Source organism: Mustela nigripes, chromosome 3 (genome assembly GCF_022355385.1).
Source record: "Mustela nigripes isolate SB6536 chromosome 3, MUSNIG.SB6536, whole genome shotgun sequence".
Taxonomy (NCBI): domain Eukaryota; kingdom Metazoa; phylum Chordata; class Mammalia; order Carnivora; family Mustelidae; genus Mustela; species Mustela nigripes.
The window spans coordinates 159,723,186-159,746,514 of record NC_081559.1 but is presented as its reverse complement, the minus strand read 5'-3'; the positions used below and the strand labels follow the sequence as shown (position 1 = coordinate 159,746,514).

General features: G+C 37.5%; 1 protein-coding gene across 1 annotated transcript in view; it reads left to right on the top strand.

Moving 5' to 3' along the window:
* STK3 (serine/threonine kinase 3) overlaps nucleotides 1-23,329 on the top strand; it is a 273,554-nt gene that overhangs the window by 87,276 nt on the left and 162,949 nt on the right. The window contains exons 5-6 of the mRNA XM_059394924.1: nucleotides 1,106-1,270; nucleotides 1,770-1,937. Coding sequence (XP_059250907.1) covers nucleotides 1,106-1,270; nucleotides 1,770-1,937 — 333 coding nt within the window. The remainder of the gene's footprint in view (nucleotides 1-1,105; nucleotides 1,271-1,769; nucleotides 1,938-23,329) is intronic.

The window sequence follows — 23,329 nt, the reverse complement described above, 5'->3', positions numbered from 1 at the left end:
CCTTCTCTTACAGAAGAACTTTGCCCTTCCATCAGCTTATCTTAGGGTTATATTTGCTTGTGGTCCTTAGAGCAAAAGTAGATGTATTGTTAGGAACTTCTAATATCACTTGGGTATATTTAAAAGCTAAGAGGGTGCTTTCAATAAAAATAGAGGCTTTCATAGATGGCACTTGATCAAGGTTTGTCAAGAGAGGCAGTATAGAATAGTGGTTAAAAGCATAGATTATAAGAAGACAGATTCACATCTTGGTTCCATCTTGTGTGTGACCAGAGGAATTTACTAAACCTCTGTGCAGTAACTTTCTCATTTGACAGATGGTGGTAATAATGGTATCTCGCTTTTAGGGTTGTCTTCAGGATAAATGAGATAATGCATGCAAAATGATTAGCACAAGGGCTGGCACAGATAACAGTGGCTCTATTTCCATAGCTACTAAGAATGTTTCCTTTCCTTCTTCTCACTTTGGCTGCTTTTCTCCCTCCTCTCCCTTTCCCTTCCCCTGACAACCTTTGTTTGTGTTTCCATTTTCCTAGTCTTTCTCTGGAATTTTCATTTTTGAGTTTTCATTCTCAGGGCCAGCAATCCAGGATTTGGGTGGGTTAGGATGACCTGGCCAGAAGAGGAGAAGTGGTATGGGCATAATCGCTTCATGCAGGAGACTCTTGGCAAGCCACCCTTGTTTCCTTTCCTTTGTGTAAAACTTTTGAATTTCATTTTCATTAAGAATTAGTGAAATCTCAGGGAAGAATGTCTGAGTTTACTTTCAGGACGGATAGCTGTGATGTTACCTCAGCGTCAGAAGATGTGGGAAATAGTGATTTTGGGGGGTCGTTTTGATTCTTGGGATGGGTTATATGCTTTAGGAATGACATTGATAATTTTAAAGAAAGAAGTTTAATACTGAAATTTTTTTTTAATCAGTAAAATGCGTCATAAGAGTGACGCATAATATTTGTGAGGAAAAAGAAGTTCTCAGTTTAACTTTTTAGCCTTTTCCTAGAGGTTTAGTGGTCATTAGAAAGAAATGTTTGCTACCAGAGCCTTTTGTAAGAGTTTATCTAGCATGGTTTTTCAATCTAGTTTTAAAACTATTTCTTTCCAGTTAACAGAGGATGAAATTGCAACTATTCTTAAATCTACTCTGAAAGGACTAGAATATTTGCACTTTATGCGAAAAATACACAGAGATATAAAAGCTGGAAATATTCTCCTGAATACAGAAGGACATGCAAAATTGGCTGATTTCGGAGTGGCTGGTCAGTTAACAGTAAGTGTAATAATTTTGGACCCACTTGTGGGCTATATGTCCAGGTTTGTGACTGAATGTTGATAACCTTTTGGAGGAGGTGATAGGAAGAAATATGTAACTACATTGTTCTTGGAGAGAAGGAGATATTATTTCGTATTATTTATTATTTTTATTTACAATTTAAGAGACATTAAATGAATATGAAAAAATGTTATTGAAATGCTTAAGTGCTTAAAAAAGAAAGCTACCTTGATCCATTTATGTAGCTTTTATTGTTATAGTACTATTTTTAATGACTATCTTTAATGAAGATAGTGGAGATAAGTTACTTGTGGGCTCTTGCTTTTTACAGAATTCAGAATTCTGAAATATGTCATCAGTTGGGTTGTAGGAAAATAGTATTTTATATAATCTGTACTATTTGAGTGTTTCACTATACAGTTTAATGAGTATGTTGGAAAACAGAGTCCCTTAGTGTTTTTGTAGTATTATTTATGTCAGTGTAATGTTTTTGCAGGATACAATGGCAAAACGCAATACTGTGATAGGAACTCCGTTTTGGATGGCTCCTGAGGTAATTCAAGAAATAGGCTACAACTGTGTGGCTGACATCTGGTCCCTTGGCATTACGTCTATAGAAATGGCTGAAGGAAAACCTCCTTATGCTGATATTCATCCCATGAGGGTAAGAAAATGATGGTTGGCTAAAAACATTGATGTTATGTAAGTTGCAGTTTTGTAATGTCAGTGTAAATAAATAAAGTAAATTAAATAAGTTGATTTGAACTTAGGTTCTGTGCAAAAAAATAATAAAATTATCTGTCAGAGGTTAGTGATGTTAACTTTTTTCCTCCCACATCCTCAATTATGAGAAAAGAAGCGAAGGCTCTATTTCTCCTTACAGTCACTGTTTTTCTCTCCCCAAAATATACCTGTAAAATTTCCCCTTGCTTTTCAATAGAGGAAAGTATTGGTAAAGTCACTGTATTCTTCATTTTATCCATCTTTTTCTCAGTGTGGCTATGGAGGCCTTGGGGGAAAAAAAAAATCAATTCTCAATTTTCTACCCACTTTGTAAATTCTACCTTTCTGTGTTTTCCTTTTTTTCTTCTTTCATCCGAAGCTAATATTTTAAAAAGCCTGACTTCTAACATTGGTACATACCAGTAGGCAAATTAATCCTATTTCTTTAGTTGGTGCTTAGTGAGAAAATCAGATTTGTATTTTGAACACTGTCATACACTGCTACGAACTCCTTTTTCCAGGATGATTTTTTTTTTTAAAGATTTTATTTATTTATTATTTGACAGAGAGAAATCACAAGTAGATGGAGAGGCAGGCAGAGAGAGAGAGGGAAGCAGGCTCTCTGCTGAGCAGAGAGCCCGATGCGGGACTCGATCCCAGGACTCTTGAGATCATGACCTGAGCCGAAGGCAGCGGCTTAACCCACTGAGCCACCCAGGCGCCCCCAGGATGATGTTTTTGAGCTTGAAGTATGTACCTTACATATTCAAGTCTAACTGCCTCTCCTTCAGAGTTTGTGATGATACAGTTTTTAGGTTTCGCAGTATGTGAATCTCAATTCATCATAGATAAGGACATCTGTCTTTGTGAACTTATTGCCCTCTAGTGGCTAGAGCCACCTCAAGAAGAAAAGAGAATGCAGAGAGGAGAGCAAGCAAGCATGTGTGTGTGTGTGTGTGTGTGTGTGTAGAACAGAAGATGGTGTTAGGGTGACTGGAGAAATGTGTGAAGTAAATAGATGGGAGGAAGGAGAATGCAGTATTTTGGAACATCCGAAGAAGAATAAATTGCAATTATTTCTGATAATGCTGTTGTGGATTGAATTTCAATAATACAAGTAATGATGAAAATATTTAAAATACTGAAAATATTTAAAAATCTGCCTGCCACTTCAAGGAGAATTCCACGTTGTACAATTGAGTATAATATGTATCATCTTCCTTGTGTATATAAATTATTTTTGCTAAAGTGAAAAATAACAATGGCATGAATTTTTTGTTTGCAAAATTACATGAAAAAGCTTAAGGTCAACATAAAACCAGCAACACAAATTCTTATTTCTTCTCTGATTATTACTTAGCTTTGGTATTTTTAGTTATAATATTTTAAGGTGATCCTCAAACTAGGTGTATTTGAATTTGAATTAGTGAGGTTAACTGAATTATCCAAGGCATCCTAGCCAAGTGCCAGAGCTAGAATTTAACCCAGGACTTAGATTATTACTCTTCTGCTTTCTCCTTGTGTTAGATCTTATTTTTCCAACCACGTAGATCAACATATTAAATTTGACCCTGAGGTAGTCTCTCAGGTAGTCAAGAATTGTAGTATGTGGTTTCCAACTTTTAGAATCTTAAAATATCACCTGACAGTTTAAATTCACACATATGAAGTAATGAAAAATACAATAGAAGATAGTATTTTTCTTAAAAATTCTATCTATCAATTATCTATCTACCTATCTAGCAGCATCTTTCTATCTCACTCTTTTTTCTCCCAGCCTAAATCCTACTCATTCAAGTCTCAGGTCAGATATTATTTCTACATAGAGTCTTCCTTGGTAGCTACCACCTAAGTAAATTTCTTTTTTAAAGATTTTATTTACTTATTTATTTAGTGAGCAGGAGGGGGAAGCAACAGAGGAAGGTGGAGAGAAGCTTAAGTCTGCTGAGTCTGTGGTGAGCGCAGAGCCCAATGTGGGGCTCCATCTCCCGACCCTGAGATCATAACCTGAGCCAAAATCAAAAGTCAGACGCTTACCTGACTGAGCCATCCAGGGGCCCTAAGTAAATTTCTTTCTTTCCTCTCAACTTGTGTATAGGCAATTCTTAGCCCTGCAATTCTTTGGGCAGTTTATCAAGTGTTGCCTTGCGCATTTCCAAATACAGTAAAGTTTTAAGTTGCTGTTTAAATTATGTTATCAGGGGTGCCTGTGTGGTTCAGTTGTTAAGTGTCTGCCTTCGGCTCAGGTCATAATCTCATGGTCCTGGGATGGAGCTCCACGTTGGGCTCTTTGCTCAGCTCAGCCTACTGCTCCCTCTCCTCTCCCTGCTTGTGTTCCCTCTCTTGCTGTGTCTCTCTCTGTCAAATAAATAAATAAAATCTTTTTAAAAATTTATAAAAAAATAAATTATGTTACCATTATTTTTCCTTTCTCATGTTTGTGAACTGCTTTATACAAAGTCGAGTATGAACTGCAGGTATTGGGAAACTCTTGAGGTCATGTGACATGTTATACAATTTCACTTGAAAGCTCAGATTTTATCATTGGCAACAAATATGATGGTGTTCCTTGGAAAGGCAGAGTCGCTTGGTTCATTTTTGAGAGAATGTCAATCAAATGCCCCTGTCAGAATAACTACAGTTTTTCTGCCAGTCATTCCTTCAGGTGAAAGTGCTGTTCCTTGAAAAATGAGGTGCGCTTGGTCAGCTGGCTGTTCAGTCACACAGATGCTTTTCCTTGACATAATCCTTGCTCTTCTGTGTGCAGGGCATGTACTTTTTGTGTGTTTCTCATTTTATCATAGAGAACGTTAAAAAGATACACATTCCAGGGTGGACTTTTAATAAAATTAATTATATTTACTGCTTCAGCAAGGCTTAGATTCGTTTGGCGGGCAGTCAGATGGGAGGATAAAAGAAAGAGCTGTCCAAGAGAGAAAAAAGGGGAGTTGAGGACGCGGCTAACGGGAGGACTGTGTTGGCAGGAGGGGCGATTCTTTGCTCTAGCCTTGCTCTAGCCCTGCTTGGCAGTGGAGTGCACTATTCTGGCCTTGATCTCAGGACTGGGTTTAAATGAATGAGTGTCTTCGAATGACAGGGCTACAGTGCATTGAAGGATGCTGTTGAGAGACTTGTTTGGCGGTTACCAAGGGGGTATAGCCTGGAAAGAGAGGAGAGGTTATAAGGAATGGAAGATCAGGGATCTAGACAGCAGTCTTCCTTCTTGCTGCATAGCAGTTACCTGGAAAGCTTTGAAAAACATTGTGGTGACAGAGCCCTCCCCCAGACCAGTGATTTCAGAATCTCAGTGTTTTCAGTGAGGTTAAAGAGCCCATGAAGTGGTACTGAAGGTATGACGGTATATCCCAGGTATGAGCTGGAAGTAAGTGAAACTCTGATTAGTGAGTGAAATAGTGAAGTTTTCTTTTCTTTTTTTTTTAAAGATTTTATTTATTTATTTGACAGAGAGAAATTACAAGTACACTGAGAGGCAGGCAGAGAGAGAGAGAGGAGGAAGCAGGCTCCCTGCTGAGCAGAGAGCCCAATGCGGGACTCGATCCCAGGACCCTGAGATCATGACCTGAGCCGAAGGCAGCGGCTTAACCCACTGAGCCACCCAGGCGCCCCAAGTTTTCTTTTTTAGTTAAATAATTTTCTTACTTTAACCACTCTGTGATATAAATATTTCAATCTCCGTTTTAATGAGTGGATTGGGTAAAATGGATATTTAAAGAATTATGTTTTCCAACTTGGAAGTGGCAGAACTGAGTTAGGAACTTGTGCTAGTTCATTTCTTGTCTTGACAAAAAAGAAATCTCTTTTGTGTTTATATGTCAATTGTATGCAAGTGAAGGAGTGGCTAGCAAAATAAAAATTTGCAGGCATTTTAATCTCATAATTTTAATTATTAAAGTACAAACCTAAATTTTTCTGTTGGAAGAAATATGGACAATTTAAAAAAAAATTTTTTTTAGAGAGAGAGCATGTGTATGCATGAGTTGGCAAGGGGAGAGGGCAGAGGGAGAGAGAGAAATAGAGAATCTTAACAGGCTTCATACCCAGTATGGAGCCCAGTGCAGGGCTCAAGCTCATAACCCTGAGATCATGACCTGAGCTGAAATCAAAGTCGAATGCTTAACTGACTAAGCCACTAAGGCACCCCAATATGGTAGAATATTTTATGTTCCATTCATTTTTTTGGTGGTGGTGGGGAACAGTATACCTTATGAGATAACCAATAGTTTACAAAGTTGTCACAGTGGAATGAAGATAGGAATGATGGAAAGACCAGTGTAACAGATGGAAGTAAAGAATGCTAGTTTTTTTTTTCTTTAATTTTTTAAAAAATATTTTATTTATTTATTTCACAGAGAGAGACACAGTGAGAGAGGGCACATGGCAGGGACAGTGGGGGAGGGAGAGGCAGGCTTCCTGCTGAGTGGAGAGCCCGATGTGGGCCTCGATCCCAGGACCCTGGTATCATGATCTGAGCCCAAGGCAGATGCTTAATGACTGAGCCCTCCCCCAGGAGTCCCAAGAATGCTAGTTTTTTAAAGTAAAGGGTATTATATAATTTACTGCATATAGATGCCTGTCTGGAAGAGAAGGCTAAGTTAAGATGTGGTGGGCCAGCTTCCCTAGCCTGCCTTTTTACATGCTAATCCTTCTGAAATTCTCTTTGGCCAGTATTACAAGGTTGTAGCCCTTCTAGCCATGGCTACCCTCCAGATGTATGTAAGAGAAACAGCCCCAGAACAAGGAAGCTGACTCCTAGACTGAGTTTCCTAGTCATATTCTCAGATATACCATCCTTGTATGGTCAGGCTCCAGGCCTGCTCCAGACCTATGCTTTGCTTAGACCAGTGAGAATTAGGGCCAAGAAGAAATGCATCAGGCTTGGATAATTTAGAATGGGGTTGTTCCTGCCTAAGTAGTTACAAATTAGTATTGTGATTTTCACTGACAAGCTTTTTGTTGGACACATACTTTGAGTGTCATTAGAAAATGAAAGTGATTGGGGCACCTGGGTAGCCTTTGGCTCAGGTCATGATCCCAGGGTCCTGGGATCGAACCCCACATGGGGCTCTCTGCTCAGCAGGGAGCCTGCTTCCTCCTCTCTCTCTCTCTCTCTCTCTCTCTCTCTCTGCCTACTTGTGATCTGTCTGTCAAATCAATAAATGAAATCTTAAAACAACAAAAAAAAAGAAAATGAAAGTGATTATATTGGAACTTGGCAGTGAATTGAAAATGGGTCTTTCAAAAGTGTTAAGGCTGAAGTCATTTGTTTTAGTTTATCATTTATCAAAGATTGATACTTTCTTTAATCATTCCTCAGAGAGAGTAAGAGGTATTTGGAATATAGATATTCAAGGAGGAATTTCCTAATAAAAAGAGCTATTAAAAGCACTCGATTTGTTTGATGGCAAGGGATAAAAAGTTTTATAGTTTTTTACAGTTTTCTCTTTCTCTCTCTCTTTTTTTTAAAGAGAAACTTCTAGTGTGTGCAAACTATATCATTGTTGTGGTGAGAGTAATAATTATCTGTCTAGTAAAAGGCAATCATGAAATACACATTAAAACATGTAAAGCTTTGTGAACAGGAGAGGGATGAAAATGTGCTTATAAATTTACATACAGCTAATAGATTAAAATAGATTAAGGAGTAATGACTAAAAGATTAAGGGATAATGACAAGTTGAAGTAAGTCTGCTCAAAATGTGAAAAGAAACAAGTTTTATCAAAACCCAATTTATTTTAAATGGTTAAATATGAAGGTATTGAATTAATTTTGGTCAGTTAAATATAACTAAATATAATATGTAACATATAATGTAAAATATAATTTTGAAGTCAGTTAGCCACGCACTTTTTTGGAGATCTGCCTGTTTCTCAGCCCTGTAGGAAATAAAATTACAAAAAAAAAAAAAATCAGGAAACGAGTGAATAGTATCATTTTTCTAAATATCTATCCTTGTCCCTGCCATCAAATCCAGACACATTCTTTCTTAGCACTGAGACCGTACTGATTCTTTTATTTATTTATGTATTTAAAAAAGATTTTCATTTTTTATTTGTCAGAGGTAGAGAGGGAGAGAAAGAATGAGCAAAAGCAGAGGGAGTGGCAGGCAGAGGGAGAAGCTCGCTCCCTGCTCAGCGAGGAGCCTCATGAGGGACCTGATCCCAGGACTCTAGGATCATGACCTGAGTGGAAGGCAGATGCTTAACTGCTTAATTGCTTAACCTACTGAGCCACCCTGGCGTCCCCTCTATTGATTCTTTTGAAAACAGTTTTTGTTCTGTTTTCTTTTATTTTACAAGCTTTTGTATTTGATTACACATTGCCTGATGTGGTGGAAGGGGTAAGGACAGAAGTGTTTGAGTCAGAATAAGGACTGTTTGAGACAGCCAGCACTGTGATGGATTGTTTGGCATCAGCTGAAGGAAAGAAAATAAAAATGAGACTAAGAATTTTACTTCTGAACAATATAATATGAATGTTTATTGCCTTTTAAAAATAAGATGTTGAAATATATTGTATATTTTGGGAAGATTTATGTCAAATGTGACTTGAGACGATTGGAGACATGTAAGTGGCAATTTTCTGGAAATTCAAGTACTATACAGCTTGACAATCTCTGTTTAAGAGTAAATTAGGAGTTCCTTTAAACTAAAAAAAAATCTCTGTCTGTCTTTATATATCCTCACATCACTTACTTATGAAGAAAAGAACCCTGTAGATATTTTCAATATGGAAAAGGTATTTTTGATGAGTGTTTTTGAAAGTGATGTTATCTTTCTTTCCTGAAGAACTTTTTCCTTAACCTTGCTGTTTTTTCCAACTAGCCTTTTCACCCCCATCCCTTTGGGGGAAACAATGCATTTTAATAAGTGAAATAAATGCTTCAGTACATGCAAAGTAAACACAGGCATTAGAAAAAAAAATCACTCTTTATACTGCATATTAAAAAAATAAAACAGTAGCTTTCCCCTATCTCAAATCACATGATGCTGCTCCTTTCACAACCAAATGTATTCCTAATCCAACAGGACATTAAATCCGTGTCTAAGGAGTGAAAACTGAGTTATCCATTTTTTATCAAATAAAACTGAATCAATGACCTCCTTCCTGCCCAGTTAATGATAAGATTTGGTTGAGAAATCCTGGAAGACTGGGCTTGAGTAGAGGTGGTAGTGGAGTGATACCACAGTCAACGTAGTTACATGTCTTCCAGCTCCCTGTCCCTACTCTGTATGGCTTGGTAGACACCTGGCCTGTCTTAGTGTGTGTGCATGCAGTGCCTCTTGGAAGATTCCTCACAGGCATTTAACATGTAGGACAATAGACAAGTATCTTTAGTTTGTCTGGGGGTGGATGAGGGGATGTGGGGGTATTAATTCTCAGAATTAATATTCACTTGTAGGAACATCCTCGATGAAAGCCTCTGTGTACGAGCCTAAGATTACAGGGTACTACCTTCTCTGTGGTCTGCCCTATGGACATGCTGGTCCAAATTCCCCGTTCACTGGGCCAAGAGCCTGTAGGCAAACCTCACACCTACCCTCCCCTGCATGGGGCGGAAGGCGGGTGGCTTCAGCATTTGGCCCTCAGCCCTCATGTTCGTGGGCCTCATGTGGGGCCAGACACTGCTGTGGCTTTGTGGTGAAGCCCAGATCATCTTTTTCACTTGGTTTTCATAGTAAATTTTGGCTTGAATGACATCTTCTCTGATTATAAGGCCCACTAACTTACTTTTTATTTTATCTTTTTACCTCCATAATAGATTCTTAAGGCTGTCGTAACAAATTACCACAAATTTGGTAGCTTTCAGCAACAGAAATTTATACTTTTACAGTTCTGGAGGCCAGAAGTCTGAAATCAAGGTGTTGACAGGATTGCAGTCTCTCCTGAAGCTCTCTAATGGAGACTCTATTCTCTGCCTCTTCCAGCTTTTGGTGGCTGCTGGCAGTCCTTGACATTCCTTGGATTGTAGCTGCATTATTCCATCTTGGTCTACATCTTCACAGAACCTTCTCCTCAAATTTTCCTCTGCCTTTCTCTTAAAAGGACACTTGTCATTGGTTTTAGGGACCACATGGATAATCCAGGGTGATAATCCTCCTTTCAAGATCCTTGACTTAATTACATCTACAAAGACCCTTCTTTTCCTCAAATGAGTTCACATTCAGAACTTCTTGGGATTAGGACATGGCTACAACTTTTGGGAGGCTACCTTTGAGCCATTATACCTTCCATAATCTATTTTGTCCTTCTAAATTGAGGGCATGTGATGTGATGAGCACTAGATGTTATACATAACTGATGAATCATAGAGTCCTATATCTGAAACTAATGATGTACTATATATTGGCCAATTGAATTTAAATAAAAAAATAAATTATCTACAGTTGAAGATTAATAGTGACTAATATTAGGACATATCTCTGCCTTTATGTCCTCATTTTTTAATTGTGGTAAGATGTGCAGAACAGAAAATTTGTCATTTAAACCATTTTTAAGTAAACAGTTAAGTGGCATTCACTCACATTGTTGTGCAACCATCACACTGTCTGTTTGCAGAAATTTTTATCATCCCAAACTGAAACTGTGCCCATTAAACAATTCTTTGTTATCTCCTCCCCACATTTTGTCACCATCATTCCACTTTTAGTCTCTATGAGTTTGACTGTTCTAAGAACCTCCTATAGGTGGAATCATACAATATTTGTCCTTTTTTTTATTATATATATATATTTTTTCAAAGGTTTTATTTATTTATTTGACACAGAGAGAGATCACAAATAGGCAGAGAGTCAGGCAGAGAGAGAGGGGGAAGCAGGCTCTCTGCTCAGCAGGGATGCTGAGGCAGATGCGGGACTCGATCCCAGGACCCTGAGATCATGACCTGAGCTAAAGGCAGTGGCTTAATCCACTGAGCCACCCAGGTGCCCCAATATTTGTCCTTTTGTGTCTGACTTCTTTCACTTGGCATAATGTTTTAAAGGTTCATTCATGTTGTACCATATGTCAGAATTTCTTTTCTTTTTAAAGCTGAATAATATCCTATTGTACGTGTATATCTCACTCTGTTTATCTGCTCATCCATTGACTGACACTTGGGTTGTTTCCCCATTTTAGTTATTATGTATATTGCTATTGTGAGCATGGATATACACTTATTTTTCTAAGACTCTGCTTTCTTTTTTTTTTTTTCTAGTAAGATTTAATTTCTTTATTCTAGAGAGAGAGAGAGCTCAGGGGGAAGAGCAGGAGAGGTATAAGCAGACTCCATGTTGAGCTTGGAGCCTGACATGGGACTTGATCTCAGGACCCTGAGATCATGATCTGAGCCGAAACCAAGAGTTGGGCACTTAACTGACTGAGCCACTGAGATGCCCTGAGACTCTGCTTTTATTTATTTATTTATTTTTAAATTTATTTTTTACTTTCAGCATAACAGATTTCATTGTTTTTGCACCACACCCAGTGCTCCATGCAATCCATGCCCTCTATAATACCCACCACCTGGTACCCCGACCTCCCAACCCCCGCCTCTTCAAAACCCTCAGATTGTTTTTCAGAGTCCATAGTCTCTCATGGTTCACCTCCCCTTCCAATTTCCCCCAACTCCCTTCTCCTCTCTATCTCCCCATGTCCTCCATGCTATTTGTTATGCTCCACAAATAAGTGAAACCATATGATAATTGACTCTCTCTGCTTGACTTATTTCACTCAGCATAATCTCTTCCAGTCCCGTCCATGTTGCTACAAAAGTTGGGTCTTCGTCCTTTCTGATGGAGACATAATACTCCATAGTGTATATGGACCACATCTTCCTTATCCATTCGTCCGTTGAAGGGCATCTTGGTTCTTTCCACAGTTTGGCGACCGTGGCCATTGCTGCTATAAACATTGGGGTACAGATGGCCCTTCTTTTCACGACATCTGTATATTTGGGGTAAATACCCAGTAGTGCAATGGCAGGGTCATAGGGAAGTTCTATTTTTAATTTCTTGAGGAATCTCCACACTGTTCTCCAAAGTGGCTGCACCAACTTGCATTCCCACCAACAGTGTAAGAGGGTTCCCCTTTCTCCACATTCCCTCCAATACATGTTGTTTCCTGTCTTGCTAATTTTGGCCATTCTAACTGGTGTAAGGTGATATCTCAATGTAGTTTTAATTTGAATCTCCCTGATGGCTGGTGATGATGAACATTTTTTTCATGTGTCTGATAGCCATTTGTATGTCTTCATTGGAGAAGTGTCTGTCCATATCTTCTGCCCATTTTTTGATATGATTGTCTGTTTTGTGTGTGTTGAGTTTGAGGAGTTCATTATAGATCCTGGATATCAACCTTTTGTCTGAGACTCTGCTTTTAATTCTAATGGGTGTATACCCAGAACTGGGATTGCTGGATCATATTGTTTATATACAGTTTTGGGGGGAACCTCCATACATCCATACTCCATCCATAGTAGCCGTACTATACCATTTTACATTCCCACCAGCCACGTGCATGGTTCCAGAGTCTCCACATTCTTTCCAACACTTACTTTCTGTCTTTTTGGTAGTAGTCATCCTGATGGGTGTCAACGGTTACCTCATTATAGTTTTGATTTGCATTTCCCAAACAACCAGTGATGTTGAACATCTCTCCATTGGTATGTCTTTGAAGAATTGTCTATTAATTGGGTTGGTTTTTTTGTTGTTCTTGAGTTTCTTTTCTCATTTTTATTGACTTTTCTCTATTATTAATCTGCTTTTTTTCTATTTGCTGATTTAGATCTCCTGGTCCTTCGATTTTATATTGCCTCTGTTTATTATACTTCCAGCTGTCCCCCATCATTCTTGGCACCCCAAGCCTAATACTCTAAGTCCCTTGTAATTCTCTCTTTATAATTAGTCCATTGGGAGGTCTTTGAGTCAAAATATTTTTCACTTCCTGTTTATATGCCAGTGACTTACTAGTCTACAAGTAGAGGATTGTTTATTTGTATTTAATTATATATTACTTTGCTTTATGCAGTAGGTATGTTCTGAAGAAGTTGTGTAAATATTTAATAGTTGCCAATCAGCATTTAAAATTCTGTTTTTTTTTTAAATAATTTTTAATTACTCCTTTAATAATGAGAGTAACACTTTTCAAATTTATCTGCCTTGTAATTGCGTATACTTTTTATGATGGGACATACCCATTTTAGCAGTAATACAAAATTTAATTGTTAATATTAAGGTGTTTTTGATTTGGTATTAGTGTTAAAATATAAGAGGTGCTTGTTCTAATGTGGAGACGGGGAATTCAATTTTTGGACCAGCTGGAGAGTATATCTGCTATACTACATTGCTTATTTTGTGTCAGAGAAACTAAATGTTGTCTAAGTGTGGGTGTTTGATTTTTGAAGAAAAGTACCCTGGGATTTTCTTCCTGTATTCTTTTATTTCTGTTCTCCTTTCCTCTTTTTCCTTGTACAGATATTTAGTGCACATTTATCATTTACTGGTTGGACTTTGAGGATGTAATGCTAAACAGCAGAGGCATGTTTCTTATTCTTTTGGAACTTCTGGTCCAGGGGAACTAGCATTCTAATGTTAGAATTATTTAGCTTTCTGGGGTGGGAGGAGAGGGGGAAGTAGATAAATATATTCAGTTTAGAGTTTAAGACCATACACTGTAATAACTTTATTCACTTACATATATGGATATTACAAATTATATAGGATCGTGTAACTCTAAGAGTTTTATTGTCATTACATACATTGCTTGCTTTTCTCCTTTGAACTCATCCTCATCTTCCTGTTGTTCTCACTGTTGCCTTTACTTCCTTTGACTGTTCCCTGTCCCTGACCGTACATGCACTCCACTGCTCACATAGTCTCCTCCCCACCTCTGCTTTGCTTTTCCCCTGCTTTTCTTTCTTTTCACATTACCTTTCTTCCTCTCTGTCTGTTCCCTACATTTTTCAGAAATAGCCAAGGATCTGGAGGAGTGGGGCAAATTGGATCATTGGAGAATTTCAGTCCTACTTCCAGGACATATGGTTTTTCACTCTATTTGAAAGTTCGAGTTCTTCTGCCCTATGGTTGTATCCATGTGGGAGTACCAGGCATTCCAGCCCCTAAATTGGGGATTAAGGTTTATTACAGTGACACTTTCAACATATTTCTGTCCAGTCAGTTATTATTCTTGAAGAGATGAACAAGCAAGGAGAACAGAATAAACAGATCTCAGCTTTTCTTGGTTAGGCCTGCTGGGATCATCCCTGAGGGCCTCCCAAGGAAGACAGATTCCCACTGTTAATTGAAATTTAAATCTTGCTGTTGGTGTTGTGTTGCCAAGTGCTCTGTAAACACGAAGGGTTCAAAGGGCTCGGTAACTGTTGAGGAAGTTTTCCTACTGACATACGAATTACCTGAATATGAATTGTAGTTTTGGGGACATGTTTACATTAAGTGTTGCTTAGAGAAGGAATCATGGAGAAAGACTTATACTAGAAAGAATTATGTGAGAATCCATCTTTTTAAGATTTTTAAAAATTATTTTTATTAACATATAATGTATTATTTGCCCCAGGGGTACAGGTCTGGGAATCATCAGGCTTACACAATTCACAGCACTCACCACAGCACATACCTTCCAATGTCCATAACCCAACCACCCTCTCCCTACCCCTCCACCCCCCAGCAGCCCTTAGTTTGTTTGTTTTGTGAGATTAAGAGTCTCTTATGGTTTGTCCCATCTTCTTTCATTTTTTCCTTCCCTACCCCCCATAACCCCCTACCCTGCCTTTCAAATTTAAGATTTTAATATATGATACTGACAAAGGCAGTATCTCTCTGTATTTGTATAGGAGTGTTTACAGGACACAATTTAAATTGATTTATTAATAATTAAAAGATGGCATTTACATTTGACACTTTTCTTTGACTGTGATCCATAGGATAAAGTGTATTTTGCATTGTGACCTGTTTTGCCCATGCGTGGGTAAGTACTGGTTTATATAAGGTTTGTTTCAGTTGTATAGGTCTTCTCTTCTACTTCCACCTTTCATTAAAAAAGAGAATAGGTAGTCCAAATCCATTACATTGGTTTTATGACTCAGAATTGGCTTGCAACTTGTATGTATAGAGCAAGAATCACTGTAGCAGGTTTTGGATGTCATATGCTTCCACTGTTGCCACATAGTAGTGGGTGTGACCTTGTGCTGGAGAGACCTTGTGTTGGAGACTTGTGAATCCTGATGAGTTTTGTTATCTATGATTAGTAGAAATGGACTCTCATCTGTCCACTTCACATTTATTGTGAAGATCAGATAAGATAATATAAATGAGCAATATGTATAAAATAGTAAATGCTATAGAAATATTAGGTAGCATTATTAAATTAACTTTGAAGTCTCATATTGAGACTCTAAGTTCAAATTCTTGTAGGAGGTGCTATATAATAATATTTACCAATGTCACTTAAGGAGCTTTGGCTGTGGAAAAGCTCAGACAATCCTGGCTTTATTTTAGGGAATCTAGTAGGGTTAGAGTTATTGGGAGTCTTACACAGTACCCAAAGGAGTTTATTACCAGCCAGGGTAGGTTCCAGAAAGCTTTTAAGTCCTTGCCGAGAAGACCTTTGCAGCCTCTCCTGGGAACCATGTAAAGGTAAGGAGCCCATGAGAGCAGGGGTACATGTGCATCCTCCTTTCTACCCTCAAGGTAGACTGATGTTTTCTCCTCCATTTTCACTATATACTAGCTCAGGAATGGAAACCATGATTTGTAAGAGCATAGAATGAGCTGCTTTTCTGGGGCAGGGAATTCATACCATCAGTGGACCCCCTGAAATTGCACTTAAATATTGATGTTTGTTCAGATGTGTGTTTTTCTGCTGCAAGTTCATAATTTTTAAGTGACCCAAAAAGGTTCGGAACTGTGGGTCTCAGTAGTAGTATCAGTGCCTCTCAAGCGAGTTTGTTATATTGTATATTTAGGATATGATTTTGTTTACTATTCATCACAACATATCACTATTCTGTATTTTAATCTGGAGCCAGTAAGCAGATCTGTATATGATTCCTCCCCCCACCATACTCTTATTACTAGAAAGGTTTGTTTTAGGTATGTCCTAAAGGTTAGGTTAGTTACTGTCCAGATCTCATCACTGACTAAAAAAATCTTTTATTTCTCTGAATTCTCATCACCTTTTCAATGACTGTCTTGTGGAATTTTTAACTTACTATGTATTATCATAACTAGTATGTAATTGTCTTATTCCCCCTACCAGATGTCAGTTTTAAATGCGAGTGTGTTTCATCTTTGTGTGTCTAATTGAACCTAGCAGAATGACTTATACATGAGAGCATCCAATAAATATTTTTGTTGAATATGTGTTCAGTTCCATTTCCTATCTCAAAGGTACTTCTGTGGTATAAATACTGAAATCTGGCAGGCTCAGATTCTACTTTCTTACAATAATAAATGTACTTATAACTTAGAATCTAAGATTCAGTGAAATAAATTAAAAAATGAAACTAAGTAAATGCTAATCAAATACAACTTGAAAGTCTTATCATTACTTATAGCTTGCCTTAGTAAAAGCACAGTTTATTTATTTAAAATTTAAATTTTAAATTGTAATTTTTTTTGTACTTTAGATCCTGTTTCTTTGTTGAAGGAGATCAGAAGGACTTAACTGAGCACCCTTAGCATTGGCCTCTGGACAGTAGTTTTGGTTTGCTAATGGGAACGTAATTGCCAAGCCTTATTGAAGACTTATGTCTTAAAAGCAGTCATATACTGTACTAGTTATAGTAAGTTTTGTTTTGTTTTGAAACCAGTTAGAGAAACCATTTAGGCTAGAGACCTGAGCTAGTATTAATTTTAGAAGACATAAATATGTAGAGGTGTGTGTGTGTGTGTGTGTGTGTGTGTGTGTGTGTTGGGAGGTTGGGAGATATCTGAAGGGGGGAGGTATTGACTCTGTAATTCAAGTATATAATACTTTAAAAGTTTATATTTTTGGAAAAAATGCTATCTATAGCAAATTTGCTTTCAGAATTATGACTGGACAGACGTATTTTTGAAAAATGAAGATAGATAAGCTATAATTGACTTAAAATATATGTTTTTTTGTTAAATTCCTGCAGAATAGAATTCTTCAGCTATCCTAGAGGATTGATTGCAGATTCGATTTTTATACTAACTTTGTTTTCATTATAACTTTTACATAAATAGAATCATCTTCATTACATCTGGGATCTTTTAATAGCAGAACTACATGTAGTTGTGCTATATATTGAAAGGTAAGGGATAGATGATCAGAGATAACTTTATAAGCATTGTTGTAAGTGACTTACAAACTGAAGGTCACCATCTTAATTGGAAGGTTTGTGAATCTCTTAAATTCTGTGATCAAATGAGTGATATCAAAGAAAGAAGCAATTTAACATAACAATTGTGGCTTACACTGAACATATGTTCCTGTTAATAGGTTGCATTATGGTCTTTAAGGACTTGTATGTAGTTAGTATATTTTGGTTCATTTGATACCCACAGTTTTTCTTAATTTTTATTAGTGAGTTGTTACAGTGGTTAACAAGAAATACACAGATTTAAGTTGCAATAGTTTTCCCAGGGTTATATGATCTAACTTCACAAGCTTCCTGGACATATGTAGATGCTTTTCTATTTTGCTTTAGTTATGACATACAATTGATATAGGCAAGCATGAAAGCTTGGGCAAATTTTCATTGCTTTTTCTGGATCTTGCTCAGGTTCTGTGGTATTTATGTAAAGCACAATTTTGTTACTTGGGAATGCATGTTGAAATTATCATGTGCACTATTTTGCTGTAGGCCCGTTGGCACTGCCACAAAGGTAATACACTGCCAGTAGGCCATTTCCTTGTCGGCTGCATTTACAATTTAATAGAAATATTACATGACTTTTTAAACAAGTGTTTTGGCAGGGAGGAAATGGCAGATTCCATACAAACAAGCATAGCTTCCTTTCCTTAACCACACTCCAGCTACTCAAGAAATTGTACTCGGTTTCACTTGTGGGGGTTTGGGGGTAGAATGGGAAGTCAGGTTGAAACTGGAATGACATTGATATTTACTATAAAATAGTTATGTATTTTTAACTGCTGGATTTTATTACTATGTAGTTTCAGTGAGTGGCAACCAATATATTTCTGAATTAGAACTGAGGTTATTTTTATGTAGTTCACCTGGCTGGGAATGTTTGGTTTTGATTGGTTGAAAAGATCAGGACCACCGGATAGGCTCTAAGATGTTAGTATTGCTTTTTATAGGTTTTTATTGGTGTGGGTTTGCTGTGTAAATTGGGCCTTTATGACATTTGCATAAACACTACTTCTTTCATATCAACTGTGGCTGTGTCCCAAAGATGAATCAGTTTGGGGGTTAGAGAATATTGAAAGAAAATTTGGGAGATTTCTTAGCGCTGATATAAAACAATGGATTCCCTGCACATCTTTTGGTCCATTTATTTTAGTTCTCTGTTATGTGTTTCAAACTTGAAAGGTCACATTTACAATTTTTTAGACTTGCCATTCCATCCATCCAATTTTTTTTTTTTTAACATACCACTCCACTCTTTTTTTATTTAGTTTTTTGGATTTTAAATCACTTACAGTTTTGGATAAAATGCTGACCTCTTTAATTCTAAAATATTTTATACTTTTGAAAACTGTCTATATCAAAACAAATTAATTAAAAAATTTATTATTTTCAGCCTTTATTGTGGCTACCTTCTATAATATGTGTAGATCCCACCCCTTTTTCTGTAGGGAAAAAACAGTTTATAGTTAGGCCTTTCCCCTTTTCTTATTGCTTCTGACTTCTTAGCCAGCCTACCTGGCAGCTGTAGTAAGTTACGCCGCTGTGGTGTGGTAGAGACTGGCATTGGGTGTGTTCTTATAGCCATCACAGCATTGGTTTTTGCTATTTTCCATGTTTCAGTTTGTTGGTAATGGACATATGGACATCATATGTTCCACAAGAGTACTGTACGAAGCCAATTTGAACTGTTTCCATTTGCCTCAAGTCCAATCATGATATTTATTTTTCCATGGCACTTACCCAGATTATCCATACCTCCTGCTTAGCTTGTGTCACTGCCACCACTGTATTTCTTCTGATTGCCTCCATTTTTTCACAGTATCTAATTGCCTACTCCCTCTTAGCTTTCTTTGCACAGCATTGATTGATGTTTATAGAATACCCAAGATCTTTTAGATAATAGATACTCAGGTGCATAGTAGTACAATATTCAGCTTGTTTTTTGTTTAAACATAAGGAAAGTTTTATATGTAGCCTCATTGACTGGAATTGAATATTCTAGTGGAAAATTTAGAAGAGTAACAGTATGGTTTCCGACAATATTGTTGCTTACTTTTTTTAATATATATATCAACAGTAACAGCAATATGATCTCCCCAAATCCCTTTAATATATTAATTCAGGCCATAATTCTATTCCTAAATTTTCAAGGGAAGATCCTAGATGCTTCCTTTTAGGCTTGAGAAAATACAACTATGTTATTGTTTACCATAGCAGTTCTGCAGCTTTCTAGCCCTCTGTAAAGTCATTCTAAGTGTTGATTTTCAGAGTATGAATAAATGAGTTGCTGTCATTCGTGACATTTGGCACACCATTACTGCGACTGGGAAGCTTTGCTTTTTATAGGAGTGCATTTGTTCATTCATTCAGATACTTATTGAACACCTGCCATGTACTGGTGACTGTTCTAGGTGTTGAGGATGTAGCAATGAGAAAAAGATGAGGGGTGCCTGGGTGGCTCAGTGCGTTAAAGCCTCTGCCTTCGGCTCAGGTCACGATCCCAGAGTCCTGGGATCAAGTCCCACATCAGGCTCTCTGCTCAGCAGGGAGCCTGCTTTCTTCTCTCTCTCTGCCTGCCTCTCTGCCAACTTGTGATCTCTGTCTGCAAATAAATAAAACCTTTTTTTTAAAAAAAGAAAAAGATGAAAATTTCTCTTTATTGAGCTTATCTTCTAATGAGGGAGAGAGAAAATAAAGAAGAGAAATACAGCATCTATTATGTTAGATAGCAAGAAGTCCTACAGTAGAAAAAATAAAGCAGGAAAGTGAGAGAGGAAATCTCAAGCCTGGTTGATGTGTTAGGTTTCCTCATTGAGAAGATGACATTTGAATACAAACATGAAGGAAATGATGATATCTGGGTGCAGAATATACTAGGTAGAGGCAACTAAACTGCAAAGTTAGTGTTCCTCAGGTGGGAGCGTCCCAGGCAACTCACGGCACAGATTAGATACTTGAAGATTCCAGTAAATACTTAGGCTTTCTTTTGAATGAGATGAGAAATCACTGAGGATTTCTGTGTACAGGAGAAACAAGGATACCCTGAAGAGTTATGAGGGTGGAATCACATAATCTAGTTTAGTGGGCTTATGCAAACCAACCAAGAGGTGGTGGTGGCTAGGAAGAGGATGGTATAAGGAGTGAAGATAGTAGGAAGTTGCTGGTTTCTGGTATATTTTGAAAGTGGATGAAGATTTGTTGATAGATCAAGTACATGAGAACATTGGCAATGCTAAAAAGCCACTCTATATAGCTTTTGAAAATGGCTCTTTTCCACTCTGTCAAAAATGGCAGAAAATTGGATGGAATAGAGAGTTTATTCTTCCAGGAAGCCCAGCTACAGCTGTAATGCACACGTCTGTCGTAAGAAAGAAAGAAGAAAGTAAAACACTTATACTTGTTATACGTACAGGTTTACAGTTAACATTTTTATATATGGTATTCATGTTGGCTTTGCATATGTATATATATGCCCATGAGAACATACTGTTTTTTAACTGAAATTGAAATCATGAGATCATGTTGTTTTGTTATTTTCATTTTCGATTTAGTGCTGTGTCTTGATAACCTCCCCATATCCCTAAGTTTTTTGAATCTTAAAATATTTGAAAAAATACTTAAATACTTTCTATACATTCTGCTTTTGTGATAAGGCTTTAAAATCAGTGGGTTTTTTTTTTTTAAGGCAAAAGGGAACAGCTTAGGTCACAAAGCTGTCATCAGTCAATAATCCTGAAATGGGTAGAAATGTCCTTGGTTTAAATTTTTCATACTAACATTATTATCATTAATTATCATATATTACACTTTTAAAGAATGTATTATGGCAACTTTTAAATTGAAGTATAATGTGTCAGTTCTCCATGGATTTTGTTTTTCTGTTTCTTTTTCTACAAGTATGATTTCTATATAGAATTTTTTAAACCTCTTTTAGAGGAAATTATTTCTGAGCTTAAGAAGCTGATATTTATATTGCAATTTATAATACTGTCTTTAACTTTGTATCAGTAAGCAGTCTTAACCAGCTGGATGATTGCATCAAGCCTAAATAATTAACCATATCAGAAAACATGCAATTAATAATGAACAGATTGTTAGATACTTCCTGCTAGCAGTACAATCATTTAAAAAAGAAAACATTCTAAATGTTTTTTTCATTTAAAATGTATTTTACCTGCCAAAAAATACAAATGTGGTTTTCTTAACCTTGAACACTGATCCATGCATGTGCAGTAGGGAAGCATTACTCTTACGGCCAGCTAATTAGTTCTTGAGGTAAGTGGAATTATTCTCCAACTACCTGACTCCTTCTGGTATCTCGTATGTTTTTGGTGTTCTGCATTTATAAAATATTCTGCAAAGTTTTGAGAAGAAGAGTTTTGAAAAGTTCTGAGGAGAGAGGGTAAAAAAGTACCCCTGCTTGGGGATTTGGGGGAGGATGGTAAAAGAGAAGCCAGGGAATAGGAGAAGAATTAGGAGTTTATGGTATCGCAGGTAAGGGACAAAGTTTCAAGGAGGTGGTGATTAATGACTTTTTACAAATTCTTGCCTTTTTTTTTTTTGCCAGTATGTTGAGTAGCATGAAAAGGTTATTAGATTGGAGGTCCTGGTTAACTTTCAGGAATGTGGCTCAGTGGAGTGGTGGGGCAGAAGCCAGTTTCTAAGAGATCACAGAATGGATGGGGAGAACAGAAGTGGAAGCAGCACCAGTAGGAGATTCTCTTTGAGGTATTTGGGAGTGAGGAGGGGAAGAGAGAATTTAGAGAAGATGTTTGAGGGTGTCAGGGTTGTAGAAGGTTTTAATAGGATGAAGGGGCTTAATCTGACTTCAGAATGAGACGGAGGATCCAGGGAGAGCATTAAAGATGTAAGGAGTGGGGCCAGTGTTGATAAACAATGAAACAAGGCTCTTGTGAAGATAGAAGGGGATGTGATTGAAGCTATAAAAGCAGCCATTAGCCGTGGGGAAAATGGACTGAAAGTATATTCTGTTTAAAAGTTGACCATCAATTGGGACGCCTGGGTGGCTCAGTTGGTTAAGCGGCTGCCTTCGGCTCAGGTCAGGATCCCAGCGTCCTGGGATCGAGTCCCGCATCAGGCTCCTTGCTCGGCAGGGAGCCTGCTTCTCCCTCTGCCTCTGCCTGCCTCTCTGTCTGCCTGTGCTCACTCGCTCGCTCTCCCTCTATGCCTGACAAATAAATAAATAAAATCTTTAAAAAAATAAAAAAAATTAAAAAAATAAAAGTTGACCATCAAGTGCTATATTTTTAATAGTTCATCACTTATTGCTGCAGGAGCAATATAAACATTTTGTAAAGTTGCCAGACTTGGGCAAGGCCAGTAGGCCGAAGGGCAGTAATATTTCTGCTAAGCATGCTTGGTTTAGGAGTGCTGGTTAGCTGTCATAATGGTTTAGTTGCTTACAGAATATTCAGAAACTTCTTAGCAAGTATATTCTGACCTGCTGTGAAAGTCGTTCAGAGTGAAACCAATTTCTGAAGGACATCTCCCAACTTTTTTTTTTTAAAGATTTTATTTATTTATATGACAGATAGAGATCACAAATAGGCAGAGAGGCAAGGCAGAGAGAGAGGAGGAAGCAGGCTCCCTGCGGAGCAGAGAGCCCAACGTGGGGCTCGATCCCGGAACCCTGGGGTCATGACCCGAGCTGAAGGCAGAGGCTTTAACCCACTGAGCCACTCAGGCGCCCCACATCTCCCAATTTTTGAAAAAACAATTATTGGAGAATATACAGAACATAAAATGTACCATTTTAAGCGTTTGCAAGTGTACAGTTCAATGACATATATATTGACCTGGTTGTACAACCATTATCACCATCCATTTCCAGAACTTTATTTTAAAGTTTGTTTCCTTTTTTATATCATAAAATACATGTAACATAAAATTCAGCATTTTAACCATTAAAATTTTTTTTATTTAAGTAGGCTCCACACCCAGCATGGAGCCCACTGTGGGCCTG